Below are 26,717 nucleotides of genomic sequence, written 5' to 3' on the forward strand. Positions count from 1 at the left end.
GACTAATCCGCGCTATGTCGCATCTCTTATCGCCGTCACGTCTCACAGATATCGTGGCCGGACAGTTATCACACAAAACAGTGTGGGACGCAACGTCGCGACGGCGTGACGCGCGTTATCGTTTTTTTATCCGCCGCCCGTGAGTTTACGCGGTTATTTACACGCCCGTGTGTCCGCCCGCGTGTTTTGGCGGCTAGTGTGTTCTCGGTGCATTGATTTTGTGTTATGCGTCTGATTAAATTACGTTTTGTGATGGTTTGTTTTGCCGTCTTAAACTCAATTTTAAATTATTTTTTTTATCCATTACTCAATCTATATGTTTTATTTGATATGCAATTTAAACACACTATTTTATATTATTTATATTATTATTTGTTACCAATCATAAACACCTTCTCCAGTGGTAGGCCAACGTTGTAGGCAAGTTTGTCAATAGACTTCATGGACCAATCAAGGAGCGTTACCACTGTCTGCAGGAGGGACATTACTTACCCATTGCGAACAGTCAGGGAATAGCCAAAATCCAAACAAGACAACTATGTTTAGCCGTCACATCCCCATCTCGATTCCTCTGGATTTTTCTATATGTTAATACGTAAGAAAACTTTGTACCCCTTTTTATGCACATTGCGCGCACGGAGCGTTGAGATTTGGCGTAAATAAAGTATAGAGGAGTGCCGAAAAATAAAATGTCTTTAGTATATATTTGTATAGATATAGATGTGTGTCACAAATATGTTAAATACAACGGCCAAATTACGACCACTGGATGACCACTAGTTTGTATTAATGCGCGGGGGTGATCACTTGTCCTCAGGTGACAAAATTACTTGTTTGTCAGTCTTCACTACATAGAATAAAACAAAGTGCTTTCTCTGTCCCTATGTGTACTTAAATCTTTAAAACTACGCAACGGATTTGGATGCGGTTTTTTTTTAATAGATAGAGTGATTCAAGAGGAAGCTTGATATGTATAATAATAACATCCATTAAATAGTCAGCGTTGCACCCGTGCGAAGCCGGGGCGGGTCGCTAGTATGATATAAATAAGAACATATAGAGTTGTTGTTAGAAATATTCTGTTTTGATTCAGATAACTATAAAAAAAAAACAATTGTAAAGGTGTTGCCCATGCGCAGGAGCAGCGCTGCAGCCGAACAGATTTGTAAATCGATAAGAATTGCTACAAACACGACTATATAAAAGACCCAAGAGCGCTTTCAATTTCCCGCTAAATGCCGCGCGGGGTTATACATGTTATTATTCTTTGGATTTGCATTGACGCGATAAAAGTACTGCAGCCACTCAGTTACTTGACGTCGCTTTAACAGTTAGTAACATGACAAGTAATTCTGTAAAATCAGCATCAAAATTGCTGTGGAAATAAGGTAGAAATTCATATTTAAATAATACGATGATCATGAATGAGCGCATATATCTGCTATCTCTTTCTTACGCTGCACCGCAACGTCCGATGGCGTCACGTCTTAGTGAAATCTCTTTTCTTTTATTTGACAATAACCACTTCCGATTGATTTCTATCATTTGAAATAAAACTATTTTACGAATTTTATCGCGGTTTTTATGTTATAATTTTCTCCCAACGTTTCGAACACTTTGCAGTCTTCATGGCCCGCCCTGTGACCAGAAGAAGTTGAAGACTGCAAAGTCTTTGAAACGACGGGAGCAAATCACCACATAGTATAAAACAAAGTCGCTTTTTCTGTCCCTATGTCTCTTTGTATGCTTAAATCTTTAAAACTACGCAACGGATTTTGATGAGGTTTTTTTTAATAGATAGAGTGATGCAAGAGGAAGGCTTATATGTATAATAATAACATCCATTAAATAGTCAGCATTGCACCCGTGCGAAGCCTGGGCGGGTCGCTAGTTGTGATAAGTATAAGAACCGCAATAAAATCAGTAGAATAGTTTTATCTTAATGTCTAAGATTCGCGTAAATATAAGAAATCATTATAATTATAACACCTTAGGGCACACATCAAATGTTTTTTCAGTGTGACATGGCAAACTGCAAATCCATCACTTGACCGATTTTCGTATGTACCGTTCGTTTCGTTTGACATGCCGCCACTGTCTTTTTCATTGGGGTGTTATCGATATTATCTCGTTTAAAAACTATATTTGACTAACATGTCATTCATAAGGTATAACATATAAGTGGTTAGGATTACAGTCGAAGTGTAGAATCATTGAGTAATTCTTAAAATCAATTGTGGCATAAGTATGGAATTAATATTTGTAATAAGACTACAAGGTCTCTCATATACAGGATGTTCATCTTTCCCGCCTAAATGAATGAATGAATGAAAACACCGTATTGTACACCACATACAATAAAATTAATACTATTTTTTTTTAAATACGTGTAACCATAAGAGGTCTTATCGTCAAAAAACAGGTAGATAAGTTGCATTTCTTCAACTACTTAAACATACATTTCAGTTGATACTAAATACATTACGGACGAAACTTAACAAGTCATTGATCCCATATTTACGGATTTGTCTGCAGTCATAATAAAATTTATCGACGCGGCACGTGTCAATAGTCAGCAGAGAGTTATAGGACCGGCTTGTATTATGATAATACTAATAACAACAACCAGATAATGACAGCTTATGTGTCAAAAGTCAGTCGGTAGACGGAGATAATTCGGGCCGCGGTGGCTTTGCCGAAATGTCGAAGATATGTATCCTAATAACCTAGCTATATTCCATGTACGGTCATGGAATATAGCTAGCCTAAATATTATTTAATTATTAACACAAATCTGTAAATTATCGGCCATTTTTAGTGAACAATCTCAATTTTTAATTTCGGATGAATGCCAACAAACCGAATAACCGCCATTTTCAATAAACAATTCCTTATATAGGTTTTTTCGATCTGTCTAAAAAATGGACCATTCAGAACAAAGTATTTATGACGTGCTTATAAATGACTTATTTTTATTCATTCTCGAAATCGGATTGAAGATTGAGATTGAGATTGTGATTATTAATTGAAAAGGCCATTAAGTTATCCTTGCAAACTTTATTCCGATTCGTCCATTTTCACTATCGAATGGGAAAGGTGCTTGGGATTGCTTATTATAATCAGCAGTTTAAAAAAAAACATTATATGATTTTTTGTAAATACTCCTTCGATTTTGAAATACTTTTACTAATATGAAATCATCCCTCATTTCTGAGGGTGCATAGCAATTAATACTTTTTTTAAAAATTGTATCTGTTTAGTCACTGTTGTGTTCCGGTTTGAAGGGCATTGTAGCCGGTGTAACTACTGGACATAATAAGACTTAACATTTCATGTCTCAGGATGGCGAACGCAGTGGCATACCAAACAATACTTTGTAATTCAAGGTGTTGGATGGTGTTTCTTCCTTTAAATTACCGGGCATAGTCTATTCGCAAAAACTTAACTAGGCGTCGGTTATCACAGTTAACCTATAAAGAGGAGCAATATTACCAACCAGTATGGAGCGAGTAAGGTTCACTAAGGTCGCCGCTTATCGGAACAATATATAACGAATTATAAACATAATGTATTGGAATGAATGTCTAAACGTTACTTCTAAAGTGGAATTATTGTTCATTGGTACTTATGACTGTCTCAAATTCCTTTTCCGGATCAAAATTTGCATATTAAATTCGGGTATAATATAGCTTTTTTATGGTGAAAGATTTTTTAGAATCAGTTCAGTAGCTCCAGAGATTTTTACATACAATGAAAATTACAACCTTTCTCTATTCTTAGGGTCTATTTCACAAGTTTCAAGTAAATTTTATTTATCAGTTATTGTATTAAACCGCTAATGTACTCATACTATCGATATATATATGTACTACGTACTAGATTTGGCGTTCCGATCATTCACTATGTTCAACTGAATTGAACTGCAATCCATTCAAACTGACTTTAGTATGGTCAATATTGACAGCTTGTGGTTGTGTGCGAAGTGGCGCTCATGATGTAAGAACTCGAATCTAAGTGTAAACCTGGATTTGATTAAAAATATTAGTCAAATACTGCCTCGGTGGCGTAGTTGTATTGCATGTCCGGTACAATAGCGCTCTGAGGTCCTGGGTTCGAATCCCGGGTCGGGCAAAGTGATATTTGGGTTTTTCTGCTCAGTATCAGCCCGGAGTCTGGAAATTGTGCCCGATATGGCGATAGGCTCGCCCCCTATCACATCATGGGACGGAACATACTTGGCGAAAAGTGGGTGCCCTAGTTGCGCCTCTGCATACCCCTTCGGGGATAAATGCGTGATGTTATGTATGTATGTATGTATTAGTCAAATAAGTAAAATTATTTTTTGTTCAAGTGAATAAATATATTATAACAGTAACGTTTTGGTTGCCATTTCAGTTCATATTTTGAACAAATAGTTTATATGGACGTTCGTGTCTATACAATATACACGTCAATGACTCAGAACATTACGTACTCGTTTTATTTCTATTTATTTTTGATAGAAGAGCTAGATAGATTAGAGCATGACTTTTGTATTTGGTCGGCTTTTACATATATTTGACGAGCGGCATTACTCAGAATTGTATTTTTCTAGAAAACGAAACATATTTGTTCAATATTGTTAGGAAATACGAAGTTTATCCAAAATATTAATAAGTAATAACAAATGTGCACATATATCTACAAATTATTAAATAAAACTCCAGCGTTGATGTTTCTTGAGAGCTAAGACCTGTCTTTTAGACTAGATGTGAAAGATTGCCTCCTTCGTGACAAACAGTGGCTTATTTCTCTGACAATACAGATGTCCTTGAGAGGCAATTGTCGCTATCTGCAGGCCAGCTCGTTTCAGTGACACAATGGTCACAAAAAATATTGAAATAAGATCCATTATCTAAATTGGACTCCCAGTTTCATGGCATTGTGTTTTTAAAATATTTATCGCGAATAACCGATACGTTCCGGGTCGAAAAATACAATCGAAAAGCTTTATAGATAATGATTATTTTATCTTTATTTTGTATGATGGTAGACTAAATATATCTCGCATCCGGTCAGGTACTATAGAAAGAAAGAATATATACTTGTCTTCTATCTACCTTAATGGCTGGGTCCCGAGTCTGACGCTCCAAGCGAATTCGCTTTACGCTTTAAGCGTTGGCATCAAGCGACCAAAACCAAAGTAACATTCTACATATAGGATCCTTTAATGGAACATTAGCTTCGGTGGCGTAATTTCTTATGGTGCGACTGAGGTTTTGGTTTCCATCCCCGAGTCTTACAAAATTTAGCCTGGAGTCTGGAATTTGCGTCCAATAAGTCCAGGCTCATCCCCTATCAGATCATGGGATGGAATACATACGGCGGAAAGTAGGTGCACTAGCCGCGCCTGTGTCTCGGGGATAAGACGTGAGGTTGTGCGTGTGCGCATGTGTGTGTAGTATGATGTCTTGATGCACTCTTAGAACAAAGCCTTGCAGTACTTATATCGGTATCATCGTTAAGGATCCTCAAAATTTTTAGGATGGTGATTGAAAAATAAGACGAATACCATACTCCTTTATTATAAACTTTGATTTCTATTATTATATAATGAGCTTGTTAATTCCGGTCATTCACGTGATTTTAGAAGTATTACGTGTGACTTGTATGCTGGCAAATTTCGGGCAAGGCAACTATTGCATTAAATTAAAGATCAGTTAGACTCCTTTAAATCTCTCAGAGGATCTCTAAATTGCATGGACACGCATTATAATAAAGCTGCTTCAATTTTGAGGCGCTGTATCGTAAAAGAGGCCCGTCTCATCAGCGGCATATTTTATTACAAAACTAGGGTGCCACGTTCATTTATTACATCGTTTTACATAAACTCTCTTTGCACATGCGTGTGAATTATCTCTACGCGTTTTCCGTATTAACTCTGTTTACCCACCAATAAAGCAGGACGTGTGAAATCGTCGCCGGGTAAACGATTTATTTTAAACGTATGTATCAATGAGATAGTGAAGGGGGAGCGTCGTTGATAAGATTTCATGATTACAAATGATTGTCGGTATTAGGTAATAGATTTACTGCCAAGGTAACAGGGCTGTGAACTGCGGTGTTTGAAATTTGATTTAAGATGAGCCCTGTATTATATACTGTCCCACTGCTGGACACGGGCCTCCTCTACTACAGAGAGAAATTAGGTCTTAGTCCACCCCGTTGGCCTATTGCGGATTGGTGGACTTCACACACCCTCAAAATTGCTATACAGAACTTCTGATTTATGCAGGTTTCCTCACGATGTTTTCTTTCACCGTTAAAGCAAGAGATAATTAACAAAGAATACACACATAATATATGATAATTTAGAGGTGGTGCCTTTGGGATTTGATAATGCGGACATTCATCTCCGCAGTCCGTTCCACACCCAACTAAGCTATCGCCGCTTTTTTAGCCCGTTCAAGCCGCAGCTAAATATTATGACTATAGTGAGGCTTTACCACATTTATTGAAACTTTATGTGATAGTAATACAGTAGACGAACGTGCCTGACACTTACAATCACGAGCTGATTTGCGTTTTGTCAGTTAATACATTAACGTAGCTCTAGATATGTTACATTATAATGTTTATTTTGATGTTCCTGCTAGTGAATCCCCCCAATATGCGTTATTTATAATTTTCTTGGTTTCTATTGTAGTTTAAAAACGGGTTTATCTCGTAGTCTCCGTACGTAAGGGCTATATAAATATATGCACATGACGTATGAAAAACAAATTAATAGATTGTTTTTTAAGTCGAAGCATTTTTTACAGAAGTCTTGTAACAAACAATCCCTACGTCATATCTGAGAGTGAAAATTTTCAAAGCCGAAACTTCACTTTTATTACTTGACTATTTATTTTTTTAACTCTAATTCGCCATATTTAGAATAGAAAGCCCATAGGAGTCATTTTAGGAACCCTTTTCTACTGCCCTATGTTCAAAACTCCCAATGATGCAACCAAAAACATTTTTTCATAATTATTGCGCAACATTAAGCAACGTTTACAATAACAATAACACTATGGATTTATCTGTCTCCTGCTGTATCAGTGGTAGTGTTTCGTTTGCTAAATGAGTGTTGCTATACCGATAAATCGATTGTGCGACATTTTGCGCCGATATCATCCGGAATGCCGTCTGTCCGCATGTCTAAAGGCGCTTCTGAAGTAACACCATCAGTTGGTTATAGCACACGGCACCAAAAGCATGATTATTAATTTATTAAAATTTTATTGTCATTGTTTATATTAAATATAAATTTGTTTAGTTAATATCGTTCGTTTTTTATGGCAGTTTGAATTAGACGCTAACGACACAAAATCAATGTTAACTGCTGTATAACTAAGTTAATATTAGAATGACACAATTTTGTAGAATTTCCCAAAGTTTAGAGATTAAATTAAACACAAGTGTTGTGAAGTGTGCGTAAAGCGGGATCGTGTGTAAAATGATGAAAACTAAAATAATAGCAACAGTGCGTTCAGTGTTGTACATCACGTCAGAACATTTCCATTTACGGACGTATAGACATCGCTATTTCTGACAGTGGCTTTACTGTGGATAAACTGAAGAGTTGTTGGTATTAAAAACTATCGCAACGTGAAGTTACGAGGGAATATTTTGAAATTTGGACGCGGCAAATGTCTGATCTCTTCGTGCGCTGCTGTTGAATGGAAATTGGTTTTTCGAATTGTACGAATCGTTGCAACTGTGTGCACAATAAATTATGCTTTAAAATAAGCAAAAATCAAAGATTGTACACCAATAGAAACAGAAGAAATTATTAAAAAAAAATTAATGAACCAACATTCCGATACCTTTAATCAAAAATCGACTCATCACGTAAAAGAGAGTCACCGAGTTTGGAGTACCTCTGTGGAGAAATTTAATGCGTGGCGCCATCTGTTATTCGAGAACCAAAACTGGACGTCGCAATGGTGGAGGAGACGGCACAGCAGGCGGAAACCATTTCCGCCGCGGCCGTGCTGCAGTTTGCGGCAAGGGAGGCGCGAGAGGGACGGAGGTTCGCCGAGTTCGGCGCACATGCCTTCGCCAGCATCACTTATAATGCTTATGGTATTAATTTTGTGTAATTTTAGCTAAAGAAATGATAAATTTTGAATATAGGTGTAACAGTTGTGAATCAAGCAATTTCTTCCATGTACAATACTATTAGCCAACGTAGTATCTGCTGGTGATTCTTTGGTCTGGAGGGCTGCATAAGCTAAAAATGCAGATCATATGCATATTTAATGCATCTTTGGATATTTTTTTGAAATCAATCTATAGTTGCAGAACACTTAATAGTTACATCTCTTAGGAGGCTAATCTCAGCGAGTACGTGATTCCGGTCAACAAAATGGCGGCGCTGTTTGTTAATTAAAAACGTAGATTGAAAATGATTTAATTTGCTTTGTGCTTTGATTTTGGTAAAAATATCATTTAGTTACATTAAATTATCATTCATTTTATTAGCATGTCTTCCAACAATCTATTACACGAACACTCAGATTTTGTTAATGGAGCGGCCATTTTGTTTAATTGTTCATGCTGCCGACGTGCACGATTGTATGACTTATCGTCCGTTATTGAAAAATTGGCAAGGTTGTAAAGGAATACTTCGTGTTTATTCGTAAAAATTCGGTCGTAAAAATATATGTACGTTTCTGAGCTGCATGTATTATTTTTTGTCTGACCAAAAATCGTGTAACCGTTATAAATTATATGGCCTGGCAGAATCAGAAAATGCGGGAAACAGGAACGAAAAATAACTTAGGGAAGAAAAAGAGGAGACAAACAATGCATTATTTAGAATTGTAAATAATATTTTTAATAATGAATTAAGGAAACACGCCGTAGGTATCGTAGGCAAAGACACAAACCCTAACTAACATGCTAACCTACTAGCCTCACAATGATCACTTAAGCGATTATTACTTGAAGAAAAAACACGAAATAGATGCCATGATATCTAAGGGTAAGATACTAGTAAATTTAATAAGCTTAATTTCTAATATCGTTTTCATGAAAACCAAATGTTGAAACAAGCAACACGTAAGTCAGATAACGAGCATCACAACTGTTTAAGAAATAGTAGCAATTCAACCGAGATCTGGAAACTACAAAGAAATTCATGGCAGTGCTTTTCGCCTATCATGGTAAGACATTTGATGAAAATTCTTTAAAGACGCGGTTGTAACGCTGGCTTGTCCCTATCAAGTTTAAACAAATGGCTCTAGCATACTCCAGTTCAGTGGCAGAAATCAACAAATCTGTGATAGTTGTCTCGATGGTCATACAAAAAATCTGTTAAATGTTTAGTTATGCATCATGCATCTATGGCTCAAGTATAAGGTAGTTATTAAATAAGGTACGTTTTGCCCAAAATTTTCATTGTAAGTTTTGAAAATATACCTTTATAATACCACATTTGGATTTGGCACAATGCGCAAGTGCACATGACAAATGAGAAAAAACATAGCGCGCCTGGTAGAACGGACTAAGTATTTTAAAAGTATAAAGCAATTTTTACGAATTATAAAGTAAAATTGATAACTTTTGAATGTTAAGGGGCGTACTAATCTGACAAATTCGCGTGTTTCGAAAGGCTCCCGAGATGCGAGCTGTGCACGCGCACTGTAATGGAAAGACAGCTTTGATAGCCGTTTGGGTAAATAGGGGATTTTTATTACCTGTATAGCTAGCAATCCTGTCCTTCTATTAGAACGCCTGTAGTTTCAAAAATACGGAATCGCCCCCGAAGACAGAATAAGACCACTTGAATAATAATATATCTATTTATAGCTTTGCTTTTATGTAAATCGATAAATAAATCCTCATTTTATAAATTCAATTCGGTATATCTGATTGGGTGTTCGGGTAAATGAACACTCAGTACTTGGCATGTCAAAGCGCCTGCTGCACAAATTACGAAACTCGATAAGAGATGTCGCTGTAATGAATTATTAATTTGCCGCTACGCATTGCCCTTATCATAGAGTCAATTGTTTTATTTACACAGACTTATGAAAAGACAGACTGTCCTCAGATATTCAATGTGGTTATTACTGGTTAACTTAACAACCCGACATAGGGTCACTTATGATAACTGATGTACGGTATTTAATATACATTTTAATTTGCACACGTGCCGGTAACTTACGTAAACATATCGGTGGAGAGATCGAATAAAATGTTGAGTTGAAAATTTACTGCACAAGAAGCCAATGGGGCTGTTTTTGATACATACACAACAATAACCAACAGCACATATTGGTACTAGAAGCCTCATTGTTATTTAAACTAAGACTGTATCTACTAACTTCTAATTTGTATTTATCTAATTTAATTTTGTATTCTGTAATGGCTACGCAAACCTTATTTGTTGCACTTGGGGGGGAGCTTTGTATGCAATAGCGGGAAACCTCCCCGTCCCCCTCAGAAGGATTGATTGTCACCACATGGAAAAATAACTAACAGCATGTTCGCAATTATCCATATCCCTGACGCATATTATACTTTAAGCCTTATTGAGATGTTTTTAACTGTTAATTGTATGTACCTACTTATAAGTTGTTATTTTTATCTCTTGTTTTTATCAGTCTACTGTAATAGTTGTGAATAGAATGAATGTAATCTAATCATTTGATAATGAAAATTTTGTTGTTATGAACACACAACATACGTTATTATTGTAAGAGTAAAGCTATGTTATAAATATTACATCATTCAAGAATACTTCTTTATCGTATTTCATTAATTTCAGGATTCAAAATAGATTAGATATAAATAAAACAGCCACTAAATGTTTATACGTATGCTATGATCCATATAGTAGAATTTGTGCAGCTTTCAAAAAATATTTCTCTGCCCTAGTCACTTGACTTTTTTATACGTGCATCGCAAAGTGAACGTCTGCACCTGATGGTAGGTGGAGTGGGGTCCAATAGAATGTCGACTAACGAGCGATGATTACCCCTCGGCAGTCGACACAATCATGCCGCCCTGTTGGAACCGGATATAAATAGGTGGATCCCGGAACACGACACACTTACATTGCTCTGGCGGGTTTGAACACCTTGTGTACTGTGGTGACTATCCGGGCGGATATGAAATATATCCTACCACCGCCATCGAATGTAAACTTTTTCCTCTGATAAATATAAGAAGCATTGGGTGATATCAGACAACAGATACAGCGTCCATATTATCTTATTTAATATCTATGGAAGTCATAAATTATGATTAATGTAGACTGCTGTGGGCTCTAATAAATCCACAAATCAGTTCAATATTTATTGACACAAGAAAAATAATGAAGTATGCGGCCAATTCAATGGTCATTTATCTGGTAAACAAGTTTATCGCCGGTCACAGTTAATTGGTGCTCGCTGTTAACTACATTATACTGGATACGAGTTATCTCTGAATGTTTATTCGGCAGCGAAGTTGTTTTGTATGCTTTTTTATAAACATGCAAAAAGTTTGCGGAATTTAAGAGTGATCAAATATTTAAAAATAAAAAACAGTATTTTTGTATTTTGTTTTTTTTTATTCAAGCTTTTTATTTATTAGAAATATTTATTATTATAAAAATATTGAGGAGAACTTGAATACTACAACGATAAATTTTTGTTGCATATACGTTATGCGCATGGTCATCCTCACTTACTCTTATAATAATTTGTAGCGCCATATTTTAGCATATTTTTACAAATTATAATCACTCTTTTGTCAACTCGATAAAATATTATATAATTTAAATAAGCAATCAAATAGAATATAATTTAAATAAGCTTCACACTCATTGTCGAAGTGCGCTAAGAAGGTGGTGAACGTGATATAGGCCCAAACCTTCGCGCTTTGAGTGCACTAGCGCTTGCACGGCCCAAAAAATGAATTACCATCCATTTGAGTTGGGATAAAAAGACTTATCGCACAAAGCCTCGCATTAGTTAAGGCACTGTTATTAGACCAAAGCGTACAAATCGATTAACCGAGCCATTGTGTTGTCCGCAGCAGCGCTCAGCGACATGGGCGGCAGCGGCACCAGTTCGTCGTCATCGCACATGTCGCCGGGCTGGCAGGTCAACGATCTTGACCTCGACCTGCCCGGCGAACTATCCATGAAGTGAGTTATACATTTTTACCGCCTGGAGCACTTGTCTTTTGAGCCAATAAGTTTGATATTTAAAAGAATTTATTAAAACTATCATACTTCATTGTTCCATGAATTGTAACAGAGTGCTTTATACTCAAAATATGTTTTTATACTTATAGGGGCATACAGAGATGCAACTTCATTAATGGAATTTTATAATATTCAAATATTCTATTATTGTTCAATGTATTAACAAGCAAACACTTCGGGTTAATGTCTCATAAACCCGATAAGTAAGACGTTGACTATTCACGATAAATACCCTATTTATAAATATATATTCTAAATCTGTTTTAATTTCGCCATTATTCTTTTGATTGCAAACCATAGTGTTCGTGATTATAAAAAGTTTAGATCAGCGCCATCTGTGTTTCGTGTTTTTATTGTTTATATAAATGTGGCATGTGTAAATGTGAATGTGCTCGTTTTCACTTTTGTCTGTAACATGCAGTAAAAATATATTACTATTATTATGTAACGAAAGTATAATTTTAATAATTCTGTTAATCTGCTAACATCTCTCTCTTTTCGTCTCTAGTTAAGTACTATGCACGCATGCCGTCTTATCTTAAACAATAATACAAATATCACTAGAATATTGACTTATAGGTCTACTTAGTGCATGTTATTTGAAACAATAACTTGTTTGAAGACGCAGTAAGTTGTTTGTTAATAAAAAGTTAATTATATTTTAGGTTAAAATTATATTTTAATGCTGAATCGAATTATTGGAGATAGTGTATTGATTGTCAAAATTACGATTTGTAATTTTGTATCGTTTTTGTTTTACATTTTAGTCAAAACGTTAAAAATAGAATTTAACCCCGTTGTGATGACGCGTAAAATCATAAACTTGCTCAAAAGACAAGTGTTCAGAGATGATTAAAAAAATAACTATAATAAATGGGTGTATATGGTCATTGTACAACTGTCTCGGCGGCGTAGTTATGTCGTGTGCGCGATACGACCGCGCTTTGAGGTCCAGGGTGCCAATCCCGGGTCGGACAGAGATATTAGAATTTTCTCTGTTCAATATTGACCCTGAGTCTGGATTTTGTGTCCTATATGTCGATAGGCTCGCCCCTATTAATTCATGACACAGGGCATATGGTAAGTGGGTGCCTTAATTGCACTTCTACCCACCTCTTCGGGGACAGAGCGGTGATGTGTGTTTTTTGTTTTTACAATTGTTAAATCTTTGAGTTGTCCGATAGCGAGGCGCTGCTGTCGCTGCCGTCGCTGGTGGGGTTCAAGCAGGAGGCGCCGTCGCCGACGGGCGCCGTGCTGTCGCCGCCGCGCCGCGCCTGGCCGCAGCCGCGCAGGCTGGACGACAGACAGGTATACTGACAACACCAGTACTCCATCTGAGCCAAAAATATAGCAGTTAGTCCAAGCTTATATGACAGCTCAGAAGCAAAATGTACTGAACAATAAGTTCTAAAAACTGTAACAGTTGTTAAGAGACTTGTTTTTAAAACAAAGGCAGTTACTTATCTGTATTTTTAAGCGTTATAAAAATCAATCATTAATATAAGAAAAATAGAAATCTCGCACTCTGTCGAAAGGAGAAAGTGACACTTAATGAATGAAGGGTCCAAGAATTGTGTTGTAACGTCATCGCCATTAGGACGACGCTGTGTGAAAGAGATAGCGAGATGATTCTACTACGCGCTGTCTTGCTTATACCAATATTTAATATATTAATTATTGCCACATTTTTAACAATAAAGCACAAGGCAAAATACTAATTATTATTTTTTTCACCAGATCACCAACATGGTGGTGGACGGCGGCAATCGCGACGGCATGGACGACGGCTGCCAGCAGTCGCCCACGCACAACGGCGCCATGATGACGCAGCACGGTTAGAGACAATACTCATTTTTTGTTTTCCTAGTACAAATCATTAATTTAAACAAATATGAACCTAATACAAGTTTAATTAGGGTTATATCTCTTCTGATAATATTCAAAAGATATTTTAACAGTCTACTAGGTTAGTTTCATAAATGAAAATAAATAATATGTACTCTTCTTATCTTTAATAGATTTAGAGACTATTTTCAAACCCGATCATGAGAATAAACCAATCAAAGAAACCATTCTGAAAAAAGCGATCTGGTTCGATTATTGAAAACAGTGGTTAGAAAATACTGATTATTAAATTAAGAGATTACATCAGGCTATGATCCACCCACACTTCTACAATAATAGCTTAAATGATTTTTTCTCATTGCCTGAAATTGTCTCTGCTGTATATAACATTACCATACTTATTTCTGGGTCAGCAGGCAGTCCAGAGAGTATGCAGTGCCAGGCCAACATGCAGTCAGGAACGATGCCTATGAACGGGTACCACTCGCCAAACGCTCAGGAGAATAAAGGTACGTCATGGTCAAATATCACGAACTGTTTTAGAGGTAGAGGCACGAGTCGTGAGCACGCTCGTGATTGGCCAGTTTGCTGTCGTTCACGCAGATGTTACGCGCGATTGCTTGCTTAGTGGATGCTCGTTGTGAATAGGCTTACACGTGGCATGTGGCTTCAATATAATTTTGTCCAATTTGTACATACATGAGCTAGGCCCCACTACGGTTTTGTTCTGATGATTTGTGTTGTTTACTGTGCTAGCGAGTCCATCCCAAAACTTCGGGGTAACATGAATTAAAAAAATAATATTAGTCTGGGGTAATGTTTTCTATTCGTAAAATATTTTTTAAATTGTTTCAATAATTTTGGCTTCAAACACATATATGATTTGATTCCTTCATTTTAATGTTTGCTTACAACATATAAAGGATAAGAGCGCGTTTTAGACTGCGTCATCTTCTAAATAATACGCAATTCAAAGTAAAATAGGCGATAAAACATCACATAAAATGATTACAGCACGATTATTGCTGGATTATGATGAATATGTTTGTGTAGGTGCTGGTTTGCTGATGTGCTCCCCTGTGGGTTCGCTGGACGGGTTCCTGCACTCGCCCATACAACAGCGCAACGAACCTAGCTTCAAAGATGACACCAGGTTATTATATCAATAACCTAGATTGAATCCTCAGAAAAGGACTCTTGTTATAATTCCGATCATTTCTGCATTAGAGTGGAGTAGTATTATAGATTGTTTCTTCCACGAAGACGCGCCCCACTACTTTCGCTAATCGCTTACAGTGTGCATGAGCAGTGTCAGCGCGCACACACACTATTATGGATAGCGTCGGGGAAAGTGCTCAGATCAGTCGCCTTACCCCGCTACACCCCCGCTCAAAAAGTGTTAGGGCGCGTCTTCATGAATGAAACGACATAGCTATTTCTTCAAAATTAAAAAATGTAAAAGATCTTGATGTGTATAGATATGTTATGATTGAACTCTCTTATAATACTTGCTAGTTGAGTTTTGTGGGTCTTGTCATTCAAGGTCCTGCTACTCAATAGACCTCAATAGACGCAATCACTAAAATGTCAACATTTTTACAAAACAAACTCGTAATTCAATCGTCTATCGGTGCAGATTCCAGTACGTGCTGGCGGCGGCGACGTCGATCGCGACCAAGCAGAACGAGGAGACGCTCACGTACCTCAACCAGGGCCAGCCCTACGAGATCAAGCTCAAGAAGCTCGGAGATCTCTCGCACTATAAGGGCAAGATCCTCAAGGTGAGTTGGCACACGTTTTTTTGACTAACTGACATTATTAAATGTCAGCGTCGTATGTATATTTTCCTTAAGTCTTGTCACTCACTTTGTGCCCCTTCCTCCGCATGTCCTGCCTCCGAGTGCCCATTTTGCGGGTGCAAATATAATCCTCCGATTTCAACCAATTGGTACGTACGTCGTATATGCCGTCGTCTAGCAAACAATAAAGCGTGTACGACTTTAAAAAAATCCTTGGTTCCCTTTTTTCACCACCCCTACTTTTAAACATAAAACATGATAGCCCTAGGCCGCAGCCTATTGACAAACCCAACAGAGGTGTATGCTTACCAATGCGATGATTTATATCCAGAGTTGAAGAGGTGGTTGTTTGACGGGATACCTCATAGCCGGGGAGCTGTTAGATTGGAAGGGCGGATGTCCGGTGCCTTTTTAAAAAAAAATAATATTAGATTTTTGATGAAATTATCCGTTATTCACGAATGATTTTTGGCACAATGTTAGCAGAGGTAAAGACGAGTATGGTGTCGTTTATAAACGTAATGTTGGAACGACCATGTATACTGTATACTTTACGTAGTAACCATGCACAGGTATGCAACATAATTTATAAATGAAAACCAACAAAAAAAAACAATAGACATACGGTCTATTTCAATAAACCATACCAATCGCTATCTCTGAATATATTATGTTCCCAGAGCGTGATCAAGATATGTTTCCACGAGCGGCGCCTGCAGTACATGGAGCGCGAACAGATCGCGCAGTGGCACAACGAGCGGCCCGGCGAGAGGATCGTAGAGGTAGGCAATCACTCTACTAGTCGGAAACAATGACATAAAGTCTATAAAAAATGTTGTAATTATATAAACAATGTTATAATGTACCATGTTTTTGTTTTTACTTATAATAAAAACAAATGAATTCATAATCTTGACCGCTTTTTAGTATGGCCACCTGAGACTTCAAGTCTCATGTTCTTCATGCTTGTTTTCAATCTTAGGAAAAATGTAAAAAAATACAACCGCCCAGCTGCCAGACCCAGCCCAAGGCAAATTGTGTTAAGTAAATCTAGACAGGGTTGCTTGGCGACCGACCTAGACGTCAAACGCGGCATTTTTCGGTCCACATAATTCAAAGATATTGGAACATGACAGTAGAAATAAAACAGTTGATCACTTAAAACATGAGAGCCCAACTTATAAAAACATCTATATACAATCGTGGTACTGTGCAGGTGGACGTGCCTCTATCGTATGGCGTGACGCGCGTGGAGCAGCCCGCCGCGCTCAACACGCTGCACGTGTACTGGGACGCCACCAAGGACGTCGGCGTCTACATCAAGGTACGCACCACCATACCCACCACATAGCAATACCGTCAGCTCGCTTCGACCAACCAACTGCTGAGGACGGTTAAACGACAATTAGACCAAGTTGTGCCAAATTCTGAACATTTGTGGATTATTATGTGTTATAGCTGGACTTTTCTGAGCCATAACACCGTGCCGATTATACGTCTTAGGATAATCACGAGTCACCACTTTTTATGTGTATACTAACAAACAAATCTAAAAATGTATTCATCAAGATGAGCCACTATGGTAATTTTTTTTTTTATGTATAACTAGCTTTTGCTAGCGGCTTCGCCCACGTGAATGAGTTTTTCCAGGATAAAATATATTTCCCTGGAATAAAAAGTAGCCTTTGTCCTTCCCAAGATCTCAAACTATCTCCATACAAAATTTCTTTGAAATCTGTAATTCTCATCAGCATATAATTTAAGACAAATTGATCTTCATATAAAAGTATTTTTTGACCAATAGGTGAACTGCATATCGACGGAGTTCACGGCGAAGAAGCACGGCGGGGAGAAGGGCGTCCCGTTCCGCATCCAGGTGGAGACGGCGCTCGCCAGCGACGAACACAACCGCCTGCACGCCGCCGCTTGCCAGATCAAGGTTACACCATACTCTTTAAAAATAAACAATCTTACGCATCACAGAAGCATAGGGCCCTTCTTAACTCGAGCAATTTGTCAATAATGTAATTTAAAGGTTTTAAGGATACGCGATACAAGTTCCAAACTTAGAGCGCATCCTAACTCAGTTGTATTAAACGATAATATTATGTAAGTGCTATGATTTGTTTATACATAAATAAAATAAACATTAAAAAGTAAAAAAGTAATAAAACTAAATGTATACACCTATTATATAATTTGACATAAGTACCAATTAACAGTCGTTTTCAATAACCGATCCCGATCTCAATCTTCAATCTGATTCCGAGAATGAATCAATCAAAATAGCTCATCCTTAAGCGTGTCAAAAACAACAGGTTCTGATTGGGCATTTCTTAAAATAGATCGAAATAGGCGATTGGGATCGTTTATTGGAAATGGTGGTATCAGGTTAAAACTTATTTCATGTATTTTGTACCATAATAAGAAAAAAAAAAACAATAAAAGTCTGTTTCACGCTCCACTACTAATAATGATGTTTGTCACAGGTGTTCAAACTGAAAGGCGCTGACAGGAAACACAAACAAGATCGCGAGAAGGTGATGCGGCGGCCGCGCGCCGACCTCGAGAAGTACCAGCCAGGGTGCGAAGCCACCGTCCTGACAACTGTGAGCATGCTTATTACTTACTATAAGATGAGAGACAGCCTCATAGAGGTTGCAGGAAATCCCTGTTTATAGGCCGCTAACAATAAGTTAGTGTGGAAATTTTAAGGGAGGCCTGTTCAGCAGCATCCGAATAAATATATAAACATTACTAGATCTCTGTTACTCTAAGATGCCGTAGAAAATAAAACCGTCACGCGCGGCACGTACATACATTGACACTAATAATATGACCGTATACCTCCTATATAGTATATTTATTATTGTCAATTAAGTTATACTAATTGTACATAATGTGCATTGAAAACAAACACAGCTGTTTGTACATATCTGAATCGTTATTGTTCAGTTGTCGAACGACGCTCTGATGCCGCCGCCATCGCTGGTCACCACGTCGCCGCCGTACTCGCCTGAGTTGTGGTAAGTACATAGATTTATAAATAGGTAAACAATTATAGTGTGTCCACACGGTTCGATTTACAAGGACAAAATTATGTTGCACCTACGCTGAGGTTTATACTGGATTTTTAGTTATCCAATATGGACACACATAGTGCTGAATAATGAAGTAATTTTATTAGTACCGGTAAGTTAAACTAACCTAAATATGTATTTATACATGGATTGATCCAAAGACATCGTTTCACAGCCAATGCCTGTTTTATTTGGACCCAGTCAACACTATTTATGTGTTGGTTATGAATCTCAACATTAAATGAAGTTTAGGCTATTTCACACTGGCCCACGTCATTTCAGCTTACGGGCTAACGAAACCACATATCAACAGTTATATAATTAATTAAATAGTTAGTACATTATTTGGAAGCAGCATTGATTTCATACATTAATATAAAATGCTGTCGTATTAGGTTACGTTGGTTAAAGTTTTACTGTAGAAATATTCTTCATTATGAATAAAAAATAATTCATTTTACTTTTGAAACCCACTCCCAAGGAGGTTTTTTTATTCGACGTATTTTTTTTATACGAACTGAAAATTTTAAGCATTTTCAATCTTTTTAATTTATTTTAATTATAGTCATTATGTTCAGCTCAAACGAAAATAATTTTTTATTTATATAAATAAACAACTTATATTATTTTCTTTAGTTTAGTTTTAAAATGTGCAGTGTGGTTGTACGTTTTTGTTCCTAAAGTTTTTGGTATGATAAAGTACAACTGTCAATGTCAAATATCACGTTTCGTAGTGATGCACCCACTGTTATTTGATAAACCGGTATTGATTACCACATAACCGGTTTTAACACGTTGGGCAATTGAACAATTTCCTGAATTGATTACTCTTAATTTTAGAAGCAAACAATGAAATGTGATCCCAGTTTGTATAGTTGGCATTTGGTGTCATGTTGATTTCGATCATTACTTTGAAATGATTGTTATTTACAAATTAGAATATCTACATCCTCCGTTAAAGGTATATTAACCATTAAATTGTTAATAATATGTTTATTTATAGAAAAGAAAAGCAGTATTTTTTGTGATATATCTCAGTAGGTATTGGAAAAAAAATGATGTTATTCTTACACTACCTTGCCTTTATTAGCTCTTTAGATTGTTGACCTAGGTCTGCGCAATATGCTCTGGTAAGGTTGGCTTAAAATTCGAAAAATATTAAAACCATTTAATAAAACACTTACATTTTTATGGGAACCAACGACAGCTGCTTTTACTAATGAAATCCAAATAAAAAAGAAGTAATAATTACGAATGTCATAAACATTAGTCTCGATAAGGAGTTGAACTTGCAATCTATGGCTTCATAGCCACCATAACCAATTGAAACTAGACCAATCGAACGACAGTCGTCAATCTAAGATAGGTTTCAGTCTTGGATAGTAAATTAATTATTAATTTCGGACGTTAACCAAAGTAATTGTCAATAATTTACAACCATCCATCACAAAATCTGAGTGACATATTTTCCAACTTACGAAACAATTTATATCAATAGCCGTCATATTTTAAATCGCGTTTATAGTGCACCGCTGACATTGAATGCGATAAATTGATTAGGATTTTTCCATTTTCAGTGTAATTTTAGACCGTTATCGCTTTAGCGATGCGATTTTTTAAATGTGGAAGGTTGGCAAACGTTGATCTTAAATACCTGGTAGTCCATCATTGGCGTCCGTGAGCTACTAAGATTATGTCAAGGTTGATTAGTAATGACCCTTGGCTACAGTTTTAATCTTGAACAGTTATTGTACACAAAGATTTCGTTTTCAGTATTTTATACTTCAAAATAATCTATATTACGAACATCGCGGTTTTTTTATATTATACTTTTCTTCTGACGTTTCGAAGACTGTAAGCTTTCACGGTCAGAAGGGACGGTCTATGTCCAAATCAAAATTATAATAACCGCTATAAAATCCGTAAAATAGTTTTATTTCAATGTCTAATATTCGCGTAAACATAAGAAATCATTAAATATTTGATACCTTAAATCATGATATAATCTCAGCGTGTAATCTACAAAGAACTAGAACGACTTAATAACAAAGATCTAGTTCATTTGATGCGAACAAAGTCTACGTTTTGCTTAAACTTTTCTATCTCGCCAATACATCTGGTATTGCATTAAAGCGTTGACGTAACGTCATCTCGTGCATGCATGCAGACAGGCGGGTCGGTCACGCCCCGAAATAATAGCGTTGATTTGTTACAATTGGTCACATGAGTGCCAACTAGATCTGGCCAATGTTATGCAATTTCCAATAGGATATAATACGTGGGTATGGTTTAGTGGACGGTTCGAGCAATGTTAGAAAGGTCAGTGTTGGTGTATTGGGTTTGATTTTCTAGGCGATGAGGATTGTGTATTTGATCTGGTTGAATGATTAAATAGGTCCTAGATCACACAGTACTATTATGTTACTGCTTCCTTATTATGACATCACCAATGAGAACAAAAAAATAGGAATTCAGTTGCTTAATCTAACACGCGATCAGAATGTAAAGTCATCTAAACTAATATATTTAGATGACTTTAAATTCATTTGGGATAAAATAGTTTGAGATTTTGCAACAAGAAAAAAATTACAGTACGCCAACCTCGTAAATTGCCTCTACTGTTGAGGTAACTGCTTAAAATCAGACGAGATACACGTAAAAAGACTGCCACGATAGCGTACTGGTGCTCATAAGATTTTGCGTCAACAAAATTACTCTCAGCGCTATAAAATATTCAATTACAATAGACTGTAAATTATAATTATCCTTCGCAACATGTAATATATTGGTCTCATCAACTCCATAGAAATACAAGTACCAATCCAGCCCGCATGCCACCATTCCGCCGCAGGCACATAAATCTAGATGTGCAAGTGAATGACCTGGCGTCTCACGCGATCACAATTGCAATATACAACGCGCATTTTGCATCACCGCGACCGTGCCAACCGCCGCGCCGCGGCTTGCTCCTAGTTGTTACCAAATCAAAAGTACAAACAGTGAAACATTGTTGTTTCTTACAAGCGAGTCAATATGAACGTCTGGTTAGTGAACGAGGCGGTTTCAGCCAGTTCTCGCTAATTGACAGCTCACGTCTGACCGATATACACTGAAACATGTCTTACAATATCTTACAGTACCGCTAATATGAATATTTTACGCTGTACTTACAGTTTCGTTAAAAATAATTGACGTACTCATGTTAATTTGAAAAACGAACGTACGTCTTTCAAAATTTTGTATAACATACATATTTTAACATTTTGCGTTACAGTCATATTAATAAATATAAACTGCATAATGCAATATGTCCGTGTTATGGGTACAGGAATTAAGTAGCTTATACCAAGCGGTATTGGTCTCGCGAGTCGATTGAATCTTTTGAATTTTTAAATACCATTAGAAGTTTCACAGTTGTGCAAGTCAGCTAATGAGAGGATCATGCGCACTCAGAAACAATAGATATAATATTGTATATCTTAATAACACACGATCCCACCATTATCCAAATCCTGCATATTTATGTATGGATACGGATACAAATACCTATTTCATCTATATGTGGATTTATCTCACAATCCAAATTTGGATTTAGGACTTCACGTGGGCATTAACATCACGTTTTTGCTGAGAGCACCACTTGACATGTGTTTTATACGACGTCATGAATCATAATTTTAAACATATTACGTATACAGTTGTTATTTATATTATTATTTTGCCTTCTTTCAAAAGAAATATTTTGTTTTTATGCTACTAATGAATCGCAATATTTTAAAATGGTAGACATAACACAATATTTAATTATTCTCATTACATAATGGATAGTATAAATTGTTTTTTTTTGCATGTGACAAGGTCAATTTCCATTAATTAGGCGAATTTTAGCTGTCGCCGTTACTTAGCAATTGTTCACTGGTTATAATGAATTTACGACGCAAATGTATTTTTATAACGTTTTGCAAGTGGTGTTATTCGGTTATTCAATTGGCTACTTCATTAAGAAGTGGCTATATTAAGAATTCTGCTTTTATTCTAAATGGTTGTTTATTACATTGGTATGAGCAACTTTGAATTAGCTTGGTTTTGCCACAACAAAATAATTACAGGAAACGTTCTCCAATTTGATCCTAATAAAATCCAATATATTATGAACTGAGACGATAATACCAATTGTCTATAAATTAGAGCAGTCGTTATTCAGTAGAGCAACTTATTTCAAAAGGCACGTTATCCGCACCGCAATATTTACTAATAGCAAGAGTCTTAAAACTAACTTTTACCGACGGAACCATTAGACTGAAGAAAGTGAGTCTGAAGTCGGTCAATACGGCCTGCATACACGACTATGGCACTGAAGTAAATATAAATAGACCAAGCAATAAACAGACGCATCCGCCAAGTATTGCTAAACGGTCTACAGTTGCAATTAGCATGGCAGATGAACAATATCATTATTAAACGTACCATGTTGCGATATTATCGTTGGCTAGTAAACATGATAGCAATTAAAATTAGTCCTGTATTAAATTTCCTGGTGACTCGAAACAAATATGTGGCAATTATTCCTGTTTCAATCTCTTTTGTGGTGTGATAGTTGCTGGAAAATTTCTTATGAACGGATTGCACAGCATATACATATCCAGAGCGTTGGCAAGGATATAAACTGGTATCTTGATACGTAATATTATGCTGAAAGGTATATTTTGTGAAACAAAGAAAATGGTGACCTACAAGACCTGCTCAGAGGTCAAAACTGAATAACACGAAAAACACGCGACAATTTCCAATTGCATAATGTCTAACACCGGCTAGAACCGGACCGGGCGGTCCAAACGTCGTCCTGCGTGACATCCTGCGTGCACTTAAATAAAATTAACGTCTCAATTCTTCTCAATACAGCCACGCGTCTATATTTAGAGCAGACTAGTTCCCGAGCGCATCGCCTGAACCGATTCACGGCGGTTTTGCCCGTGGGCGGCAGGATACGGTTAATGCATTTGTTTTTTCGTCGTCGCTCATCTTGCTAAAGGGGATAAAGTATCTTTTCATATTAAAAACTCTGGTCACGTCACGTTTTAGTAGTTCTATAATTATCTGTTATCTCGTACTTCCTGTAATCTCTGTTCACACTAATTCGTGACACTTTGATATGCTTCGTGTGCTCATTCTTTCGGCGTCTTTTACGTAGGTACGTAATCGGTTCAACGAAAAAAAATCTACAATTATAAAGTGTTAAAACTGATATTAGTAGTGTTTAGTTATATTGACAATGAATATACATTTGAATGTAATTTGTTTATTTGTTTTCCCAGTCAGCTGTTGTCAATTGAAGCAGATCGCGTCAGTTTTAAAATTGTTCTCATACAAATCCCAGACGTCCGCCTATACTTTTTTATAGTTTCCCCGTAATTATCAAATATACGCTCATTGTTATTCCAATCACCGCGCCGTGTCCTTAACTACAATAGTTGTACGTTATCATTGACATGGGACTGGCGAGGTTGCTGCACTTGATAGCAAGGTCAATGCAAGCCATACTTAACGAAACAATTAGAAGTGGTTTTTCAATAATGTACACAATTATGCCGGCCTTCATTACTGGAATTACACTGGACGACCCCGGAACGCGAAGCGTCGATACAAGCCTCTGTTGTAGGTTTTGGAATATGACTAGATGTTTTACATTCCTACATACTAAATTGGCAATTTGAATTCTTTCCGTTACAATGTTACATTGACTTCTCACCGTTGAATATAACGAAGCATTTTTTCGATATTAATTAAACGTTCGACGCCAACAAACCCGTTTGTTTGTTAAAGAAATTATCTCGTTTTGCACCAGTGTTTATGTTGCTATAATTGTGTAGCATTCGCATTTCGCATCGCATCAGCGTGCTCAGCTGTGCGCTAAACTATTTCGAGTGCGGGATCGGCGCCTGTGCGTTGACCTCACCTTTCACGTAACTGGCATCTATTGAAACGCATTGAATTATCTCTTTGAATAACATTTTGAGTTTGAACCTTAGTATTTATTATAGCATTCTCTTTTTTATAATTTCAGACGATGCCAAATTTAGTACTCTTGCTTAGTCATTGATTTGTTCCAAATTTATCCTCGTTAAAATTGACTGAATAATAATAATAATTATTATAAGAATTGTTTTATTAAGCTTTGTAGATTCGCAATATTTAGTTGTAATGATGTAGTTTACAATTACTGTAAATATCAGAATCTTTAGTATCGTCAGTGCCATCTGACACATCACACAAGTACAACGAAATTTAAATGCCAAACTTGGTTTACTACTATTTGTAAATGGAGTAAATCGTAAAAATCTAAAACTTTGCAACTTGCAACGTCGCTTAATAAATACGTTATTTTTTAGTGATGAAAAATATGTAGATTCACGTTTTAAGTCAATACAAAGATGGCCTGTATTTTAAACATTATTCAAATATTTGTACAGAAATACATTCCAGACAAAGTAAATTACTATTATACCTAAACTCCGTTATATGCATAGTTCCCAACACGAGCGTACTTAATGAATATCCCGCCGCCTTCGTCTCTATCTCATGCCCTTAAAAGTAATTTTGTGAACCAAGTAGAATCAATTCTTATAATGGAAAGGCTAGCGAGTAGCCTGATGACATCACTAGTACAATTATCGCCACTAAGGGATGATTTCACGAACAGGCTACGCTCACTCAGAATTAGTTCATGATAAGTCAAGTCACCTTCCCGGGACATGTCAAAATTAATTCACTCCGCGTACAGATTAGGCTAATTATACCGATTGTTTACATTGCACATAGTTTTTCGTCACGAGAACGCGAACAATTTGGCTGGATTTCAAGTTGATTACATTCATAAGTATAATATGTTTATTGTTTTCTTCCTCGCGCGTGTTGACAGCGGAGTCTCCATTCTAAATCGAAGCCAGTTTAGGGATATTATTATTTTACACTGTTATAAGGTCTACTGTCCTTTGTCGTGTGAGGTTTTATTAAAATAGACTAAAGCACCTCTCTAATAAGACTACACATAATGTGTGTTGATTGTTAATATTCATAAAAGTAAAATTGGTAGAGAGCTCTAAAATGTTACTATCAAAGACATCTCGCCGCGCTGCATCCGATTTTATGATGCCGCAATAGCGCAGTTATCGTTCGACCAGTATAACATCACTAGATGTAAGCGCCTTCTTTAAATATCTTTAATACTTACCTATACTTAATATAACCATAATTATATGGGTTTTTACGCAACTCCATTAATAATAGCATGGTGAGAGTGGTATAGGTTCCTGCACCCTTCAATCTCTAGTTAAACATTTCGTGATGTGGTACGTACTACGTAAGATCGAGTAACCTTTGTAGAGTTTAGAGACTATGTTGTCCCAGGTCCGGAACTCCGTCATTTATCTCACACAGTGATGTGCCATCAAGACATATATAAGAGGCAGTACTATTACTTTTTATACCTGTAATTGTTATCGTTCCAAATAATAAGTAAAAGTTGTAATTTAGCGACGGCAAAGCCATCTATTGTGACTTCTGTATTAGCTAAAACATGTCCCGTAACAATAGCTAATATCTGTTGTATCTACATGTGCATTTATTTTCTTGTCAAGGGTAAAAAGGTTGAAAAAATCTGCATTACATAAATATTTGTTTTATTTCAACAAATACTGGTATTTTTATGCCCAGATGCATACAAATGCAGTATTAACAAGAACAAATAGCAATGGCATTAATTTAAATTGTCGT

General features: G+C 36.6%; 1 protein-coding gene across 12 annotated transcripts in view; it reads left to right on the plus strand.

Annotated features, from left to right (window-relative positions):
• The window catches only part of LOC115449255 (transcription factor CP2-like protein 1), a 63,460-nt gene that overhangs the window by 21,382 nt on the left and 15,361 nt on the right, over positions 1-26,717 (plus strand). For 5 of the 12 annotated variants that reach the window (XM_037440219.1, XM_030177021.2, XM_037440220.1 and 2 more), the window contains 11 exons: positions 12,049-12,160; positions 13,405-13,528; positions 13,958-14,054; positions 14,479-14,574; positions 15,119-15,218; positions 15,702-15,846; positions 16,545-16,646; positions 17,081-17,188; positions 17,669-17,803; positions 18,354-18,473; positions 18,820-18,890. In XM_037440219.1, coding sequence (XP_037296116.1) covers positions 12,049-12,160; positions 13,405-13,528; positions 13,958-14,054; positions 14,479-14,574; positions 15,119-15,218; positions 15,702-15,846; positions 16,545-16,646; positions 17,081-17,188; positions 17,669-17,803; positions 18,354-18,473; positions 18,820-18,890 — 1,210 coding nt within the window. Of the gene's footprint in view, positions 1-65; positions 256-7,323; positions 8,107-12,048; positions 12,161-13,404; positions 13,529-13,957; positions 14,055-14,478; positions 14,575-15,118; positions 15,219-15,701; positions 15,847-16,544; positions 16,647-17,080; positions 17,189-17,668; positions 17,804-18,353; positions 18,474-18,819; positions 18,891-26,717 lie in introns of those variants that run through there. The other 7 variants (XM_030177019.2, XM_030177022.2, XM_030177024.2 and 4 more) reach the window with 6 other exon arrangements.

Source organism: Manduca sexta, chromosome 18 (genome assembly GCF_014839805.1).
Source record: "Manduca sexta isolate Smith_Timp_Sample1 chromosome 18, JHU_Msex_v1.0, whole genome shotgun sequence".
Classification (NCBI taxonomy): Eukaryota; Metazoa; Arthropoda; class Insecta; order Lepidoptera; family Sphingidae; genus Manduca; species Manduca sexta.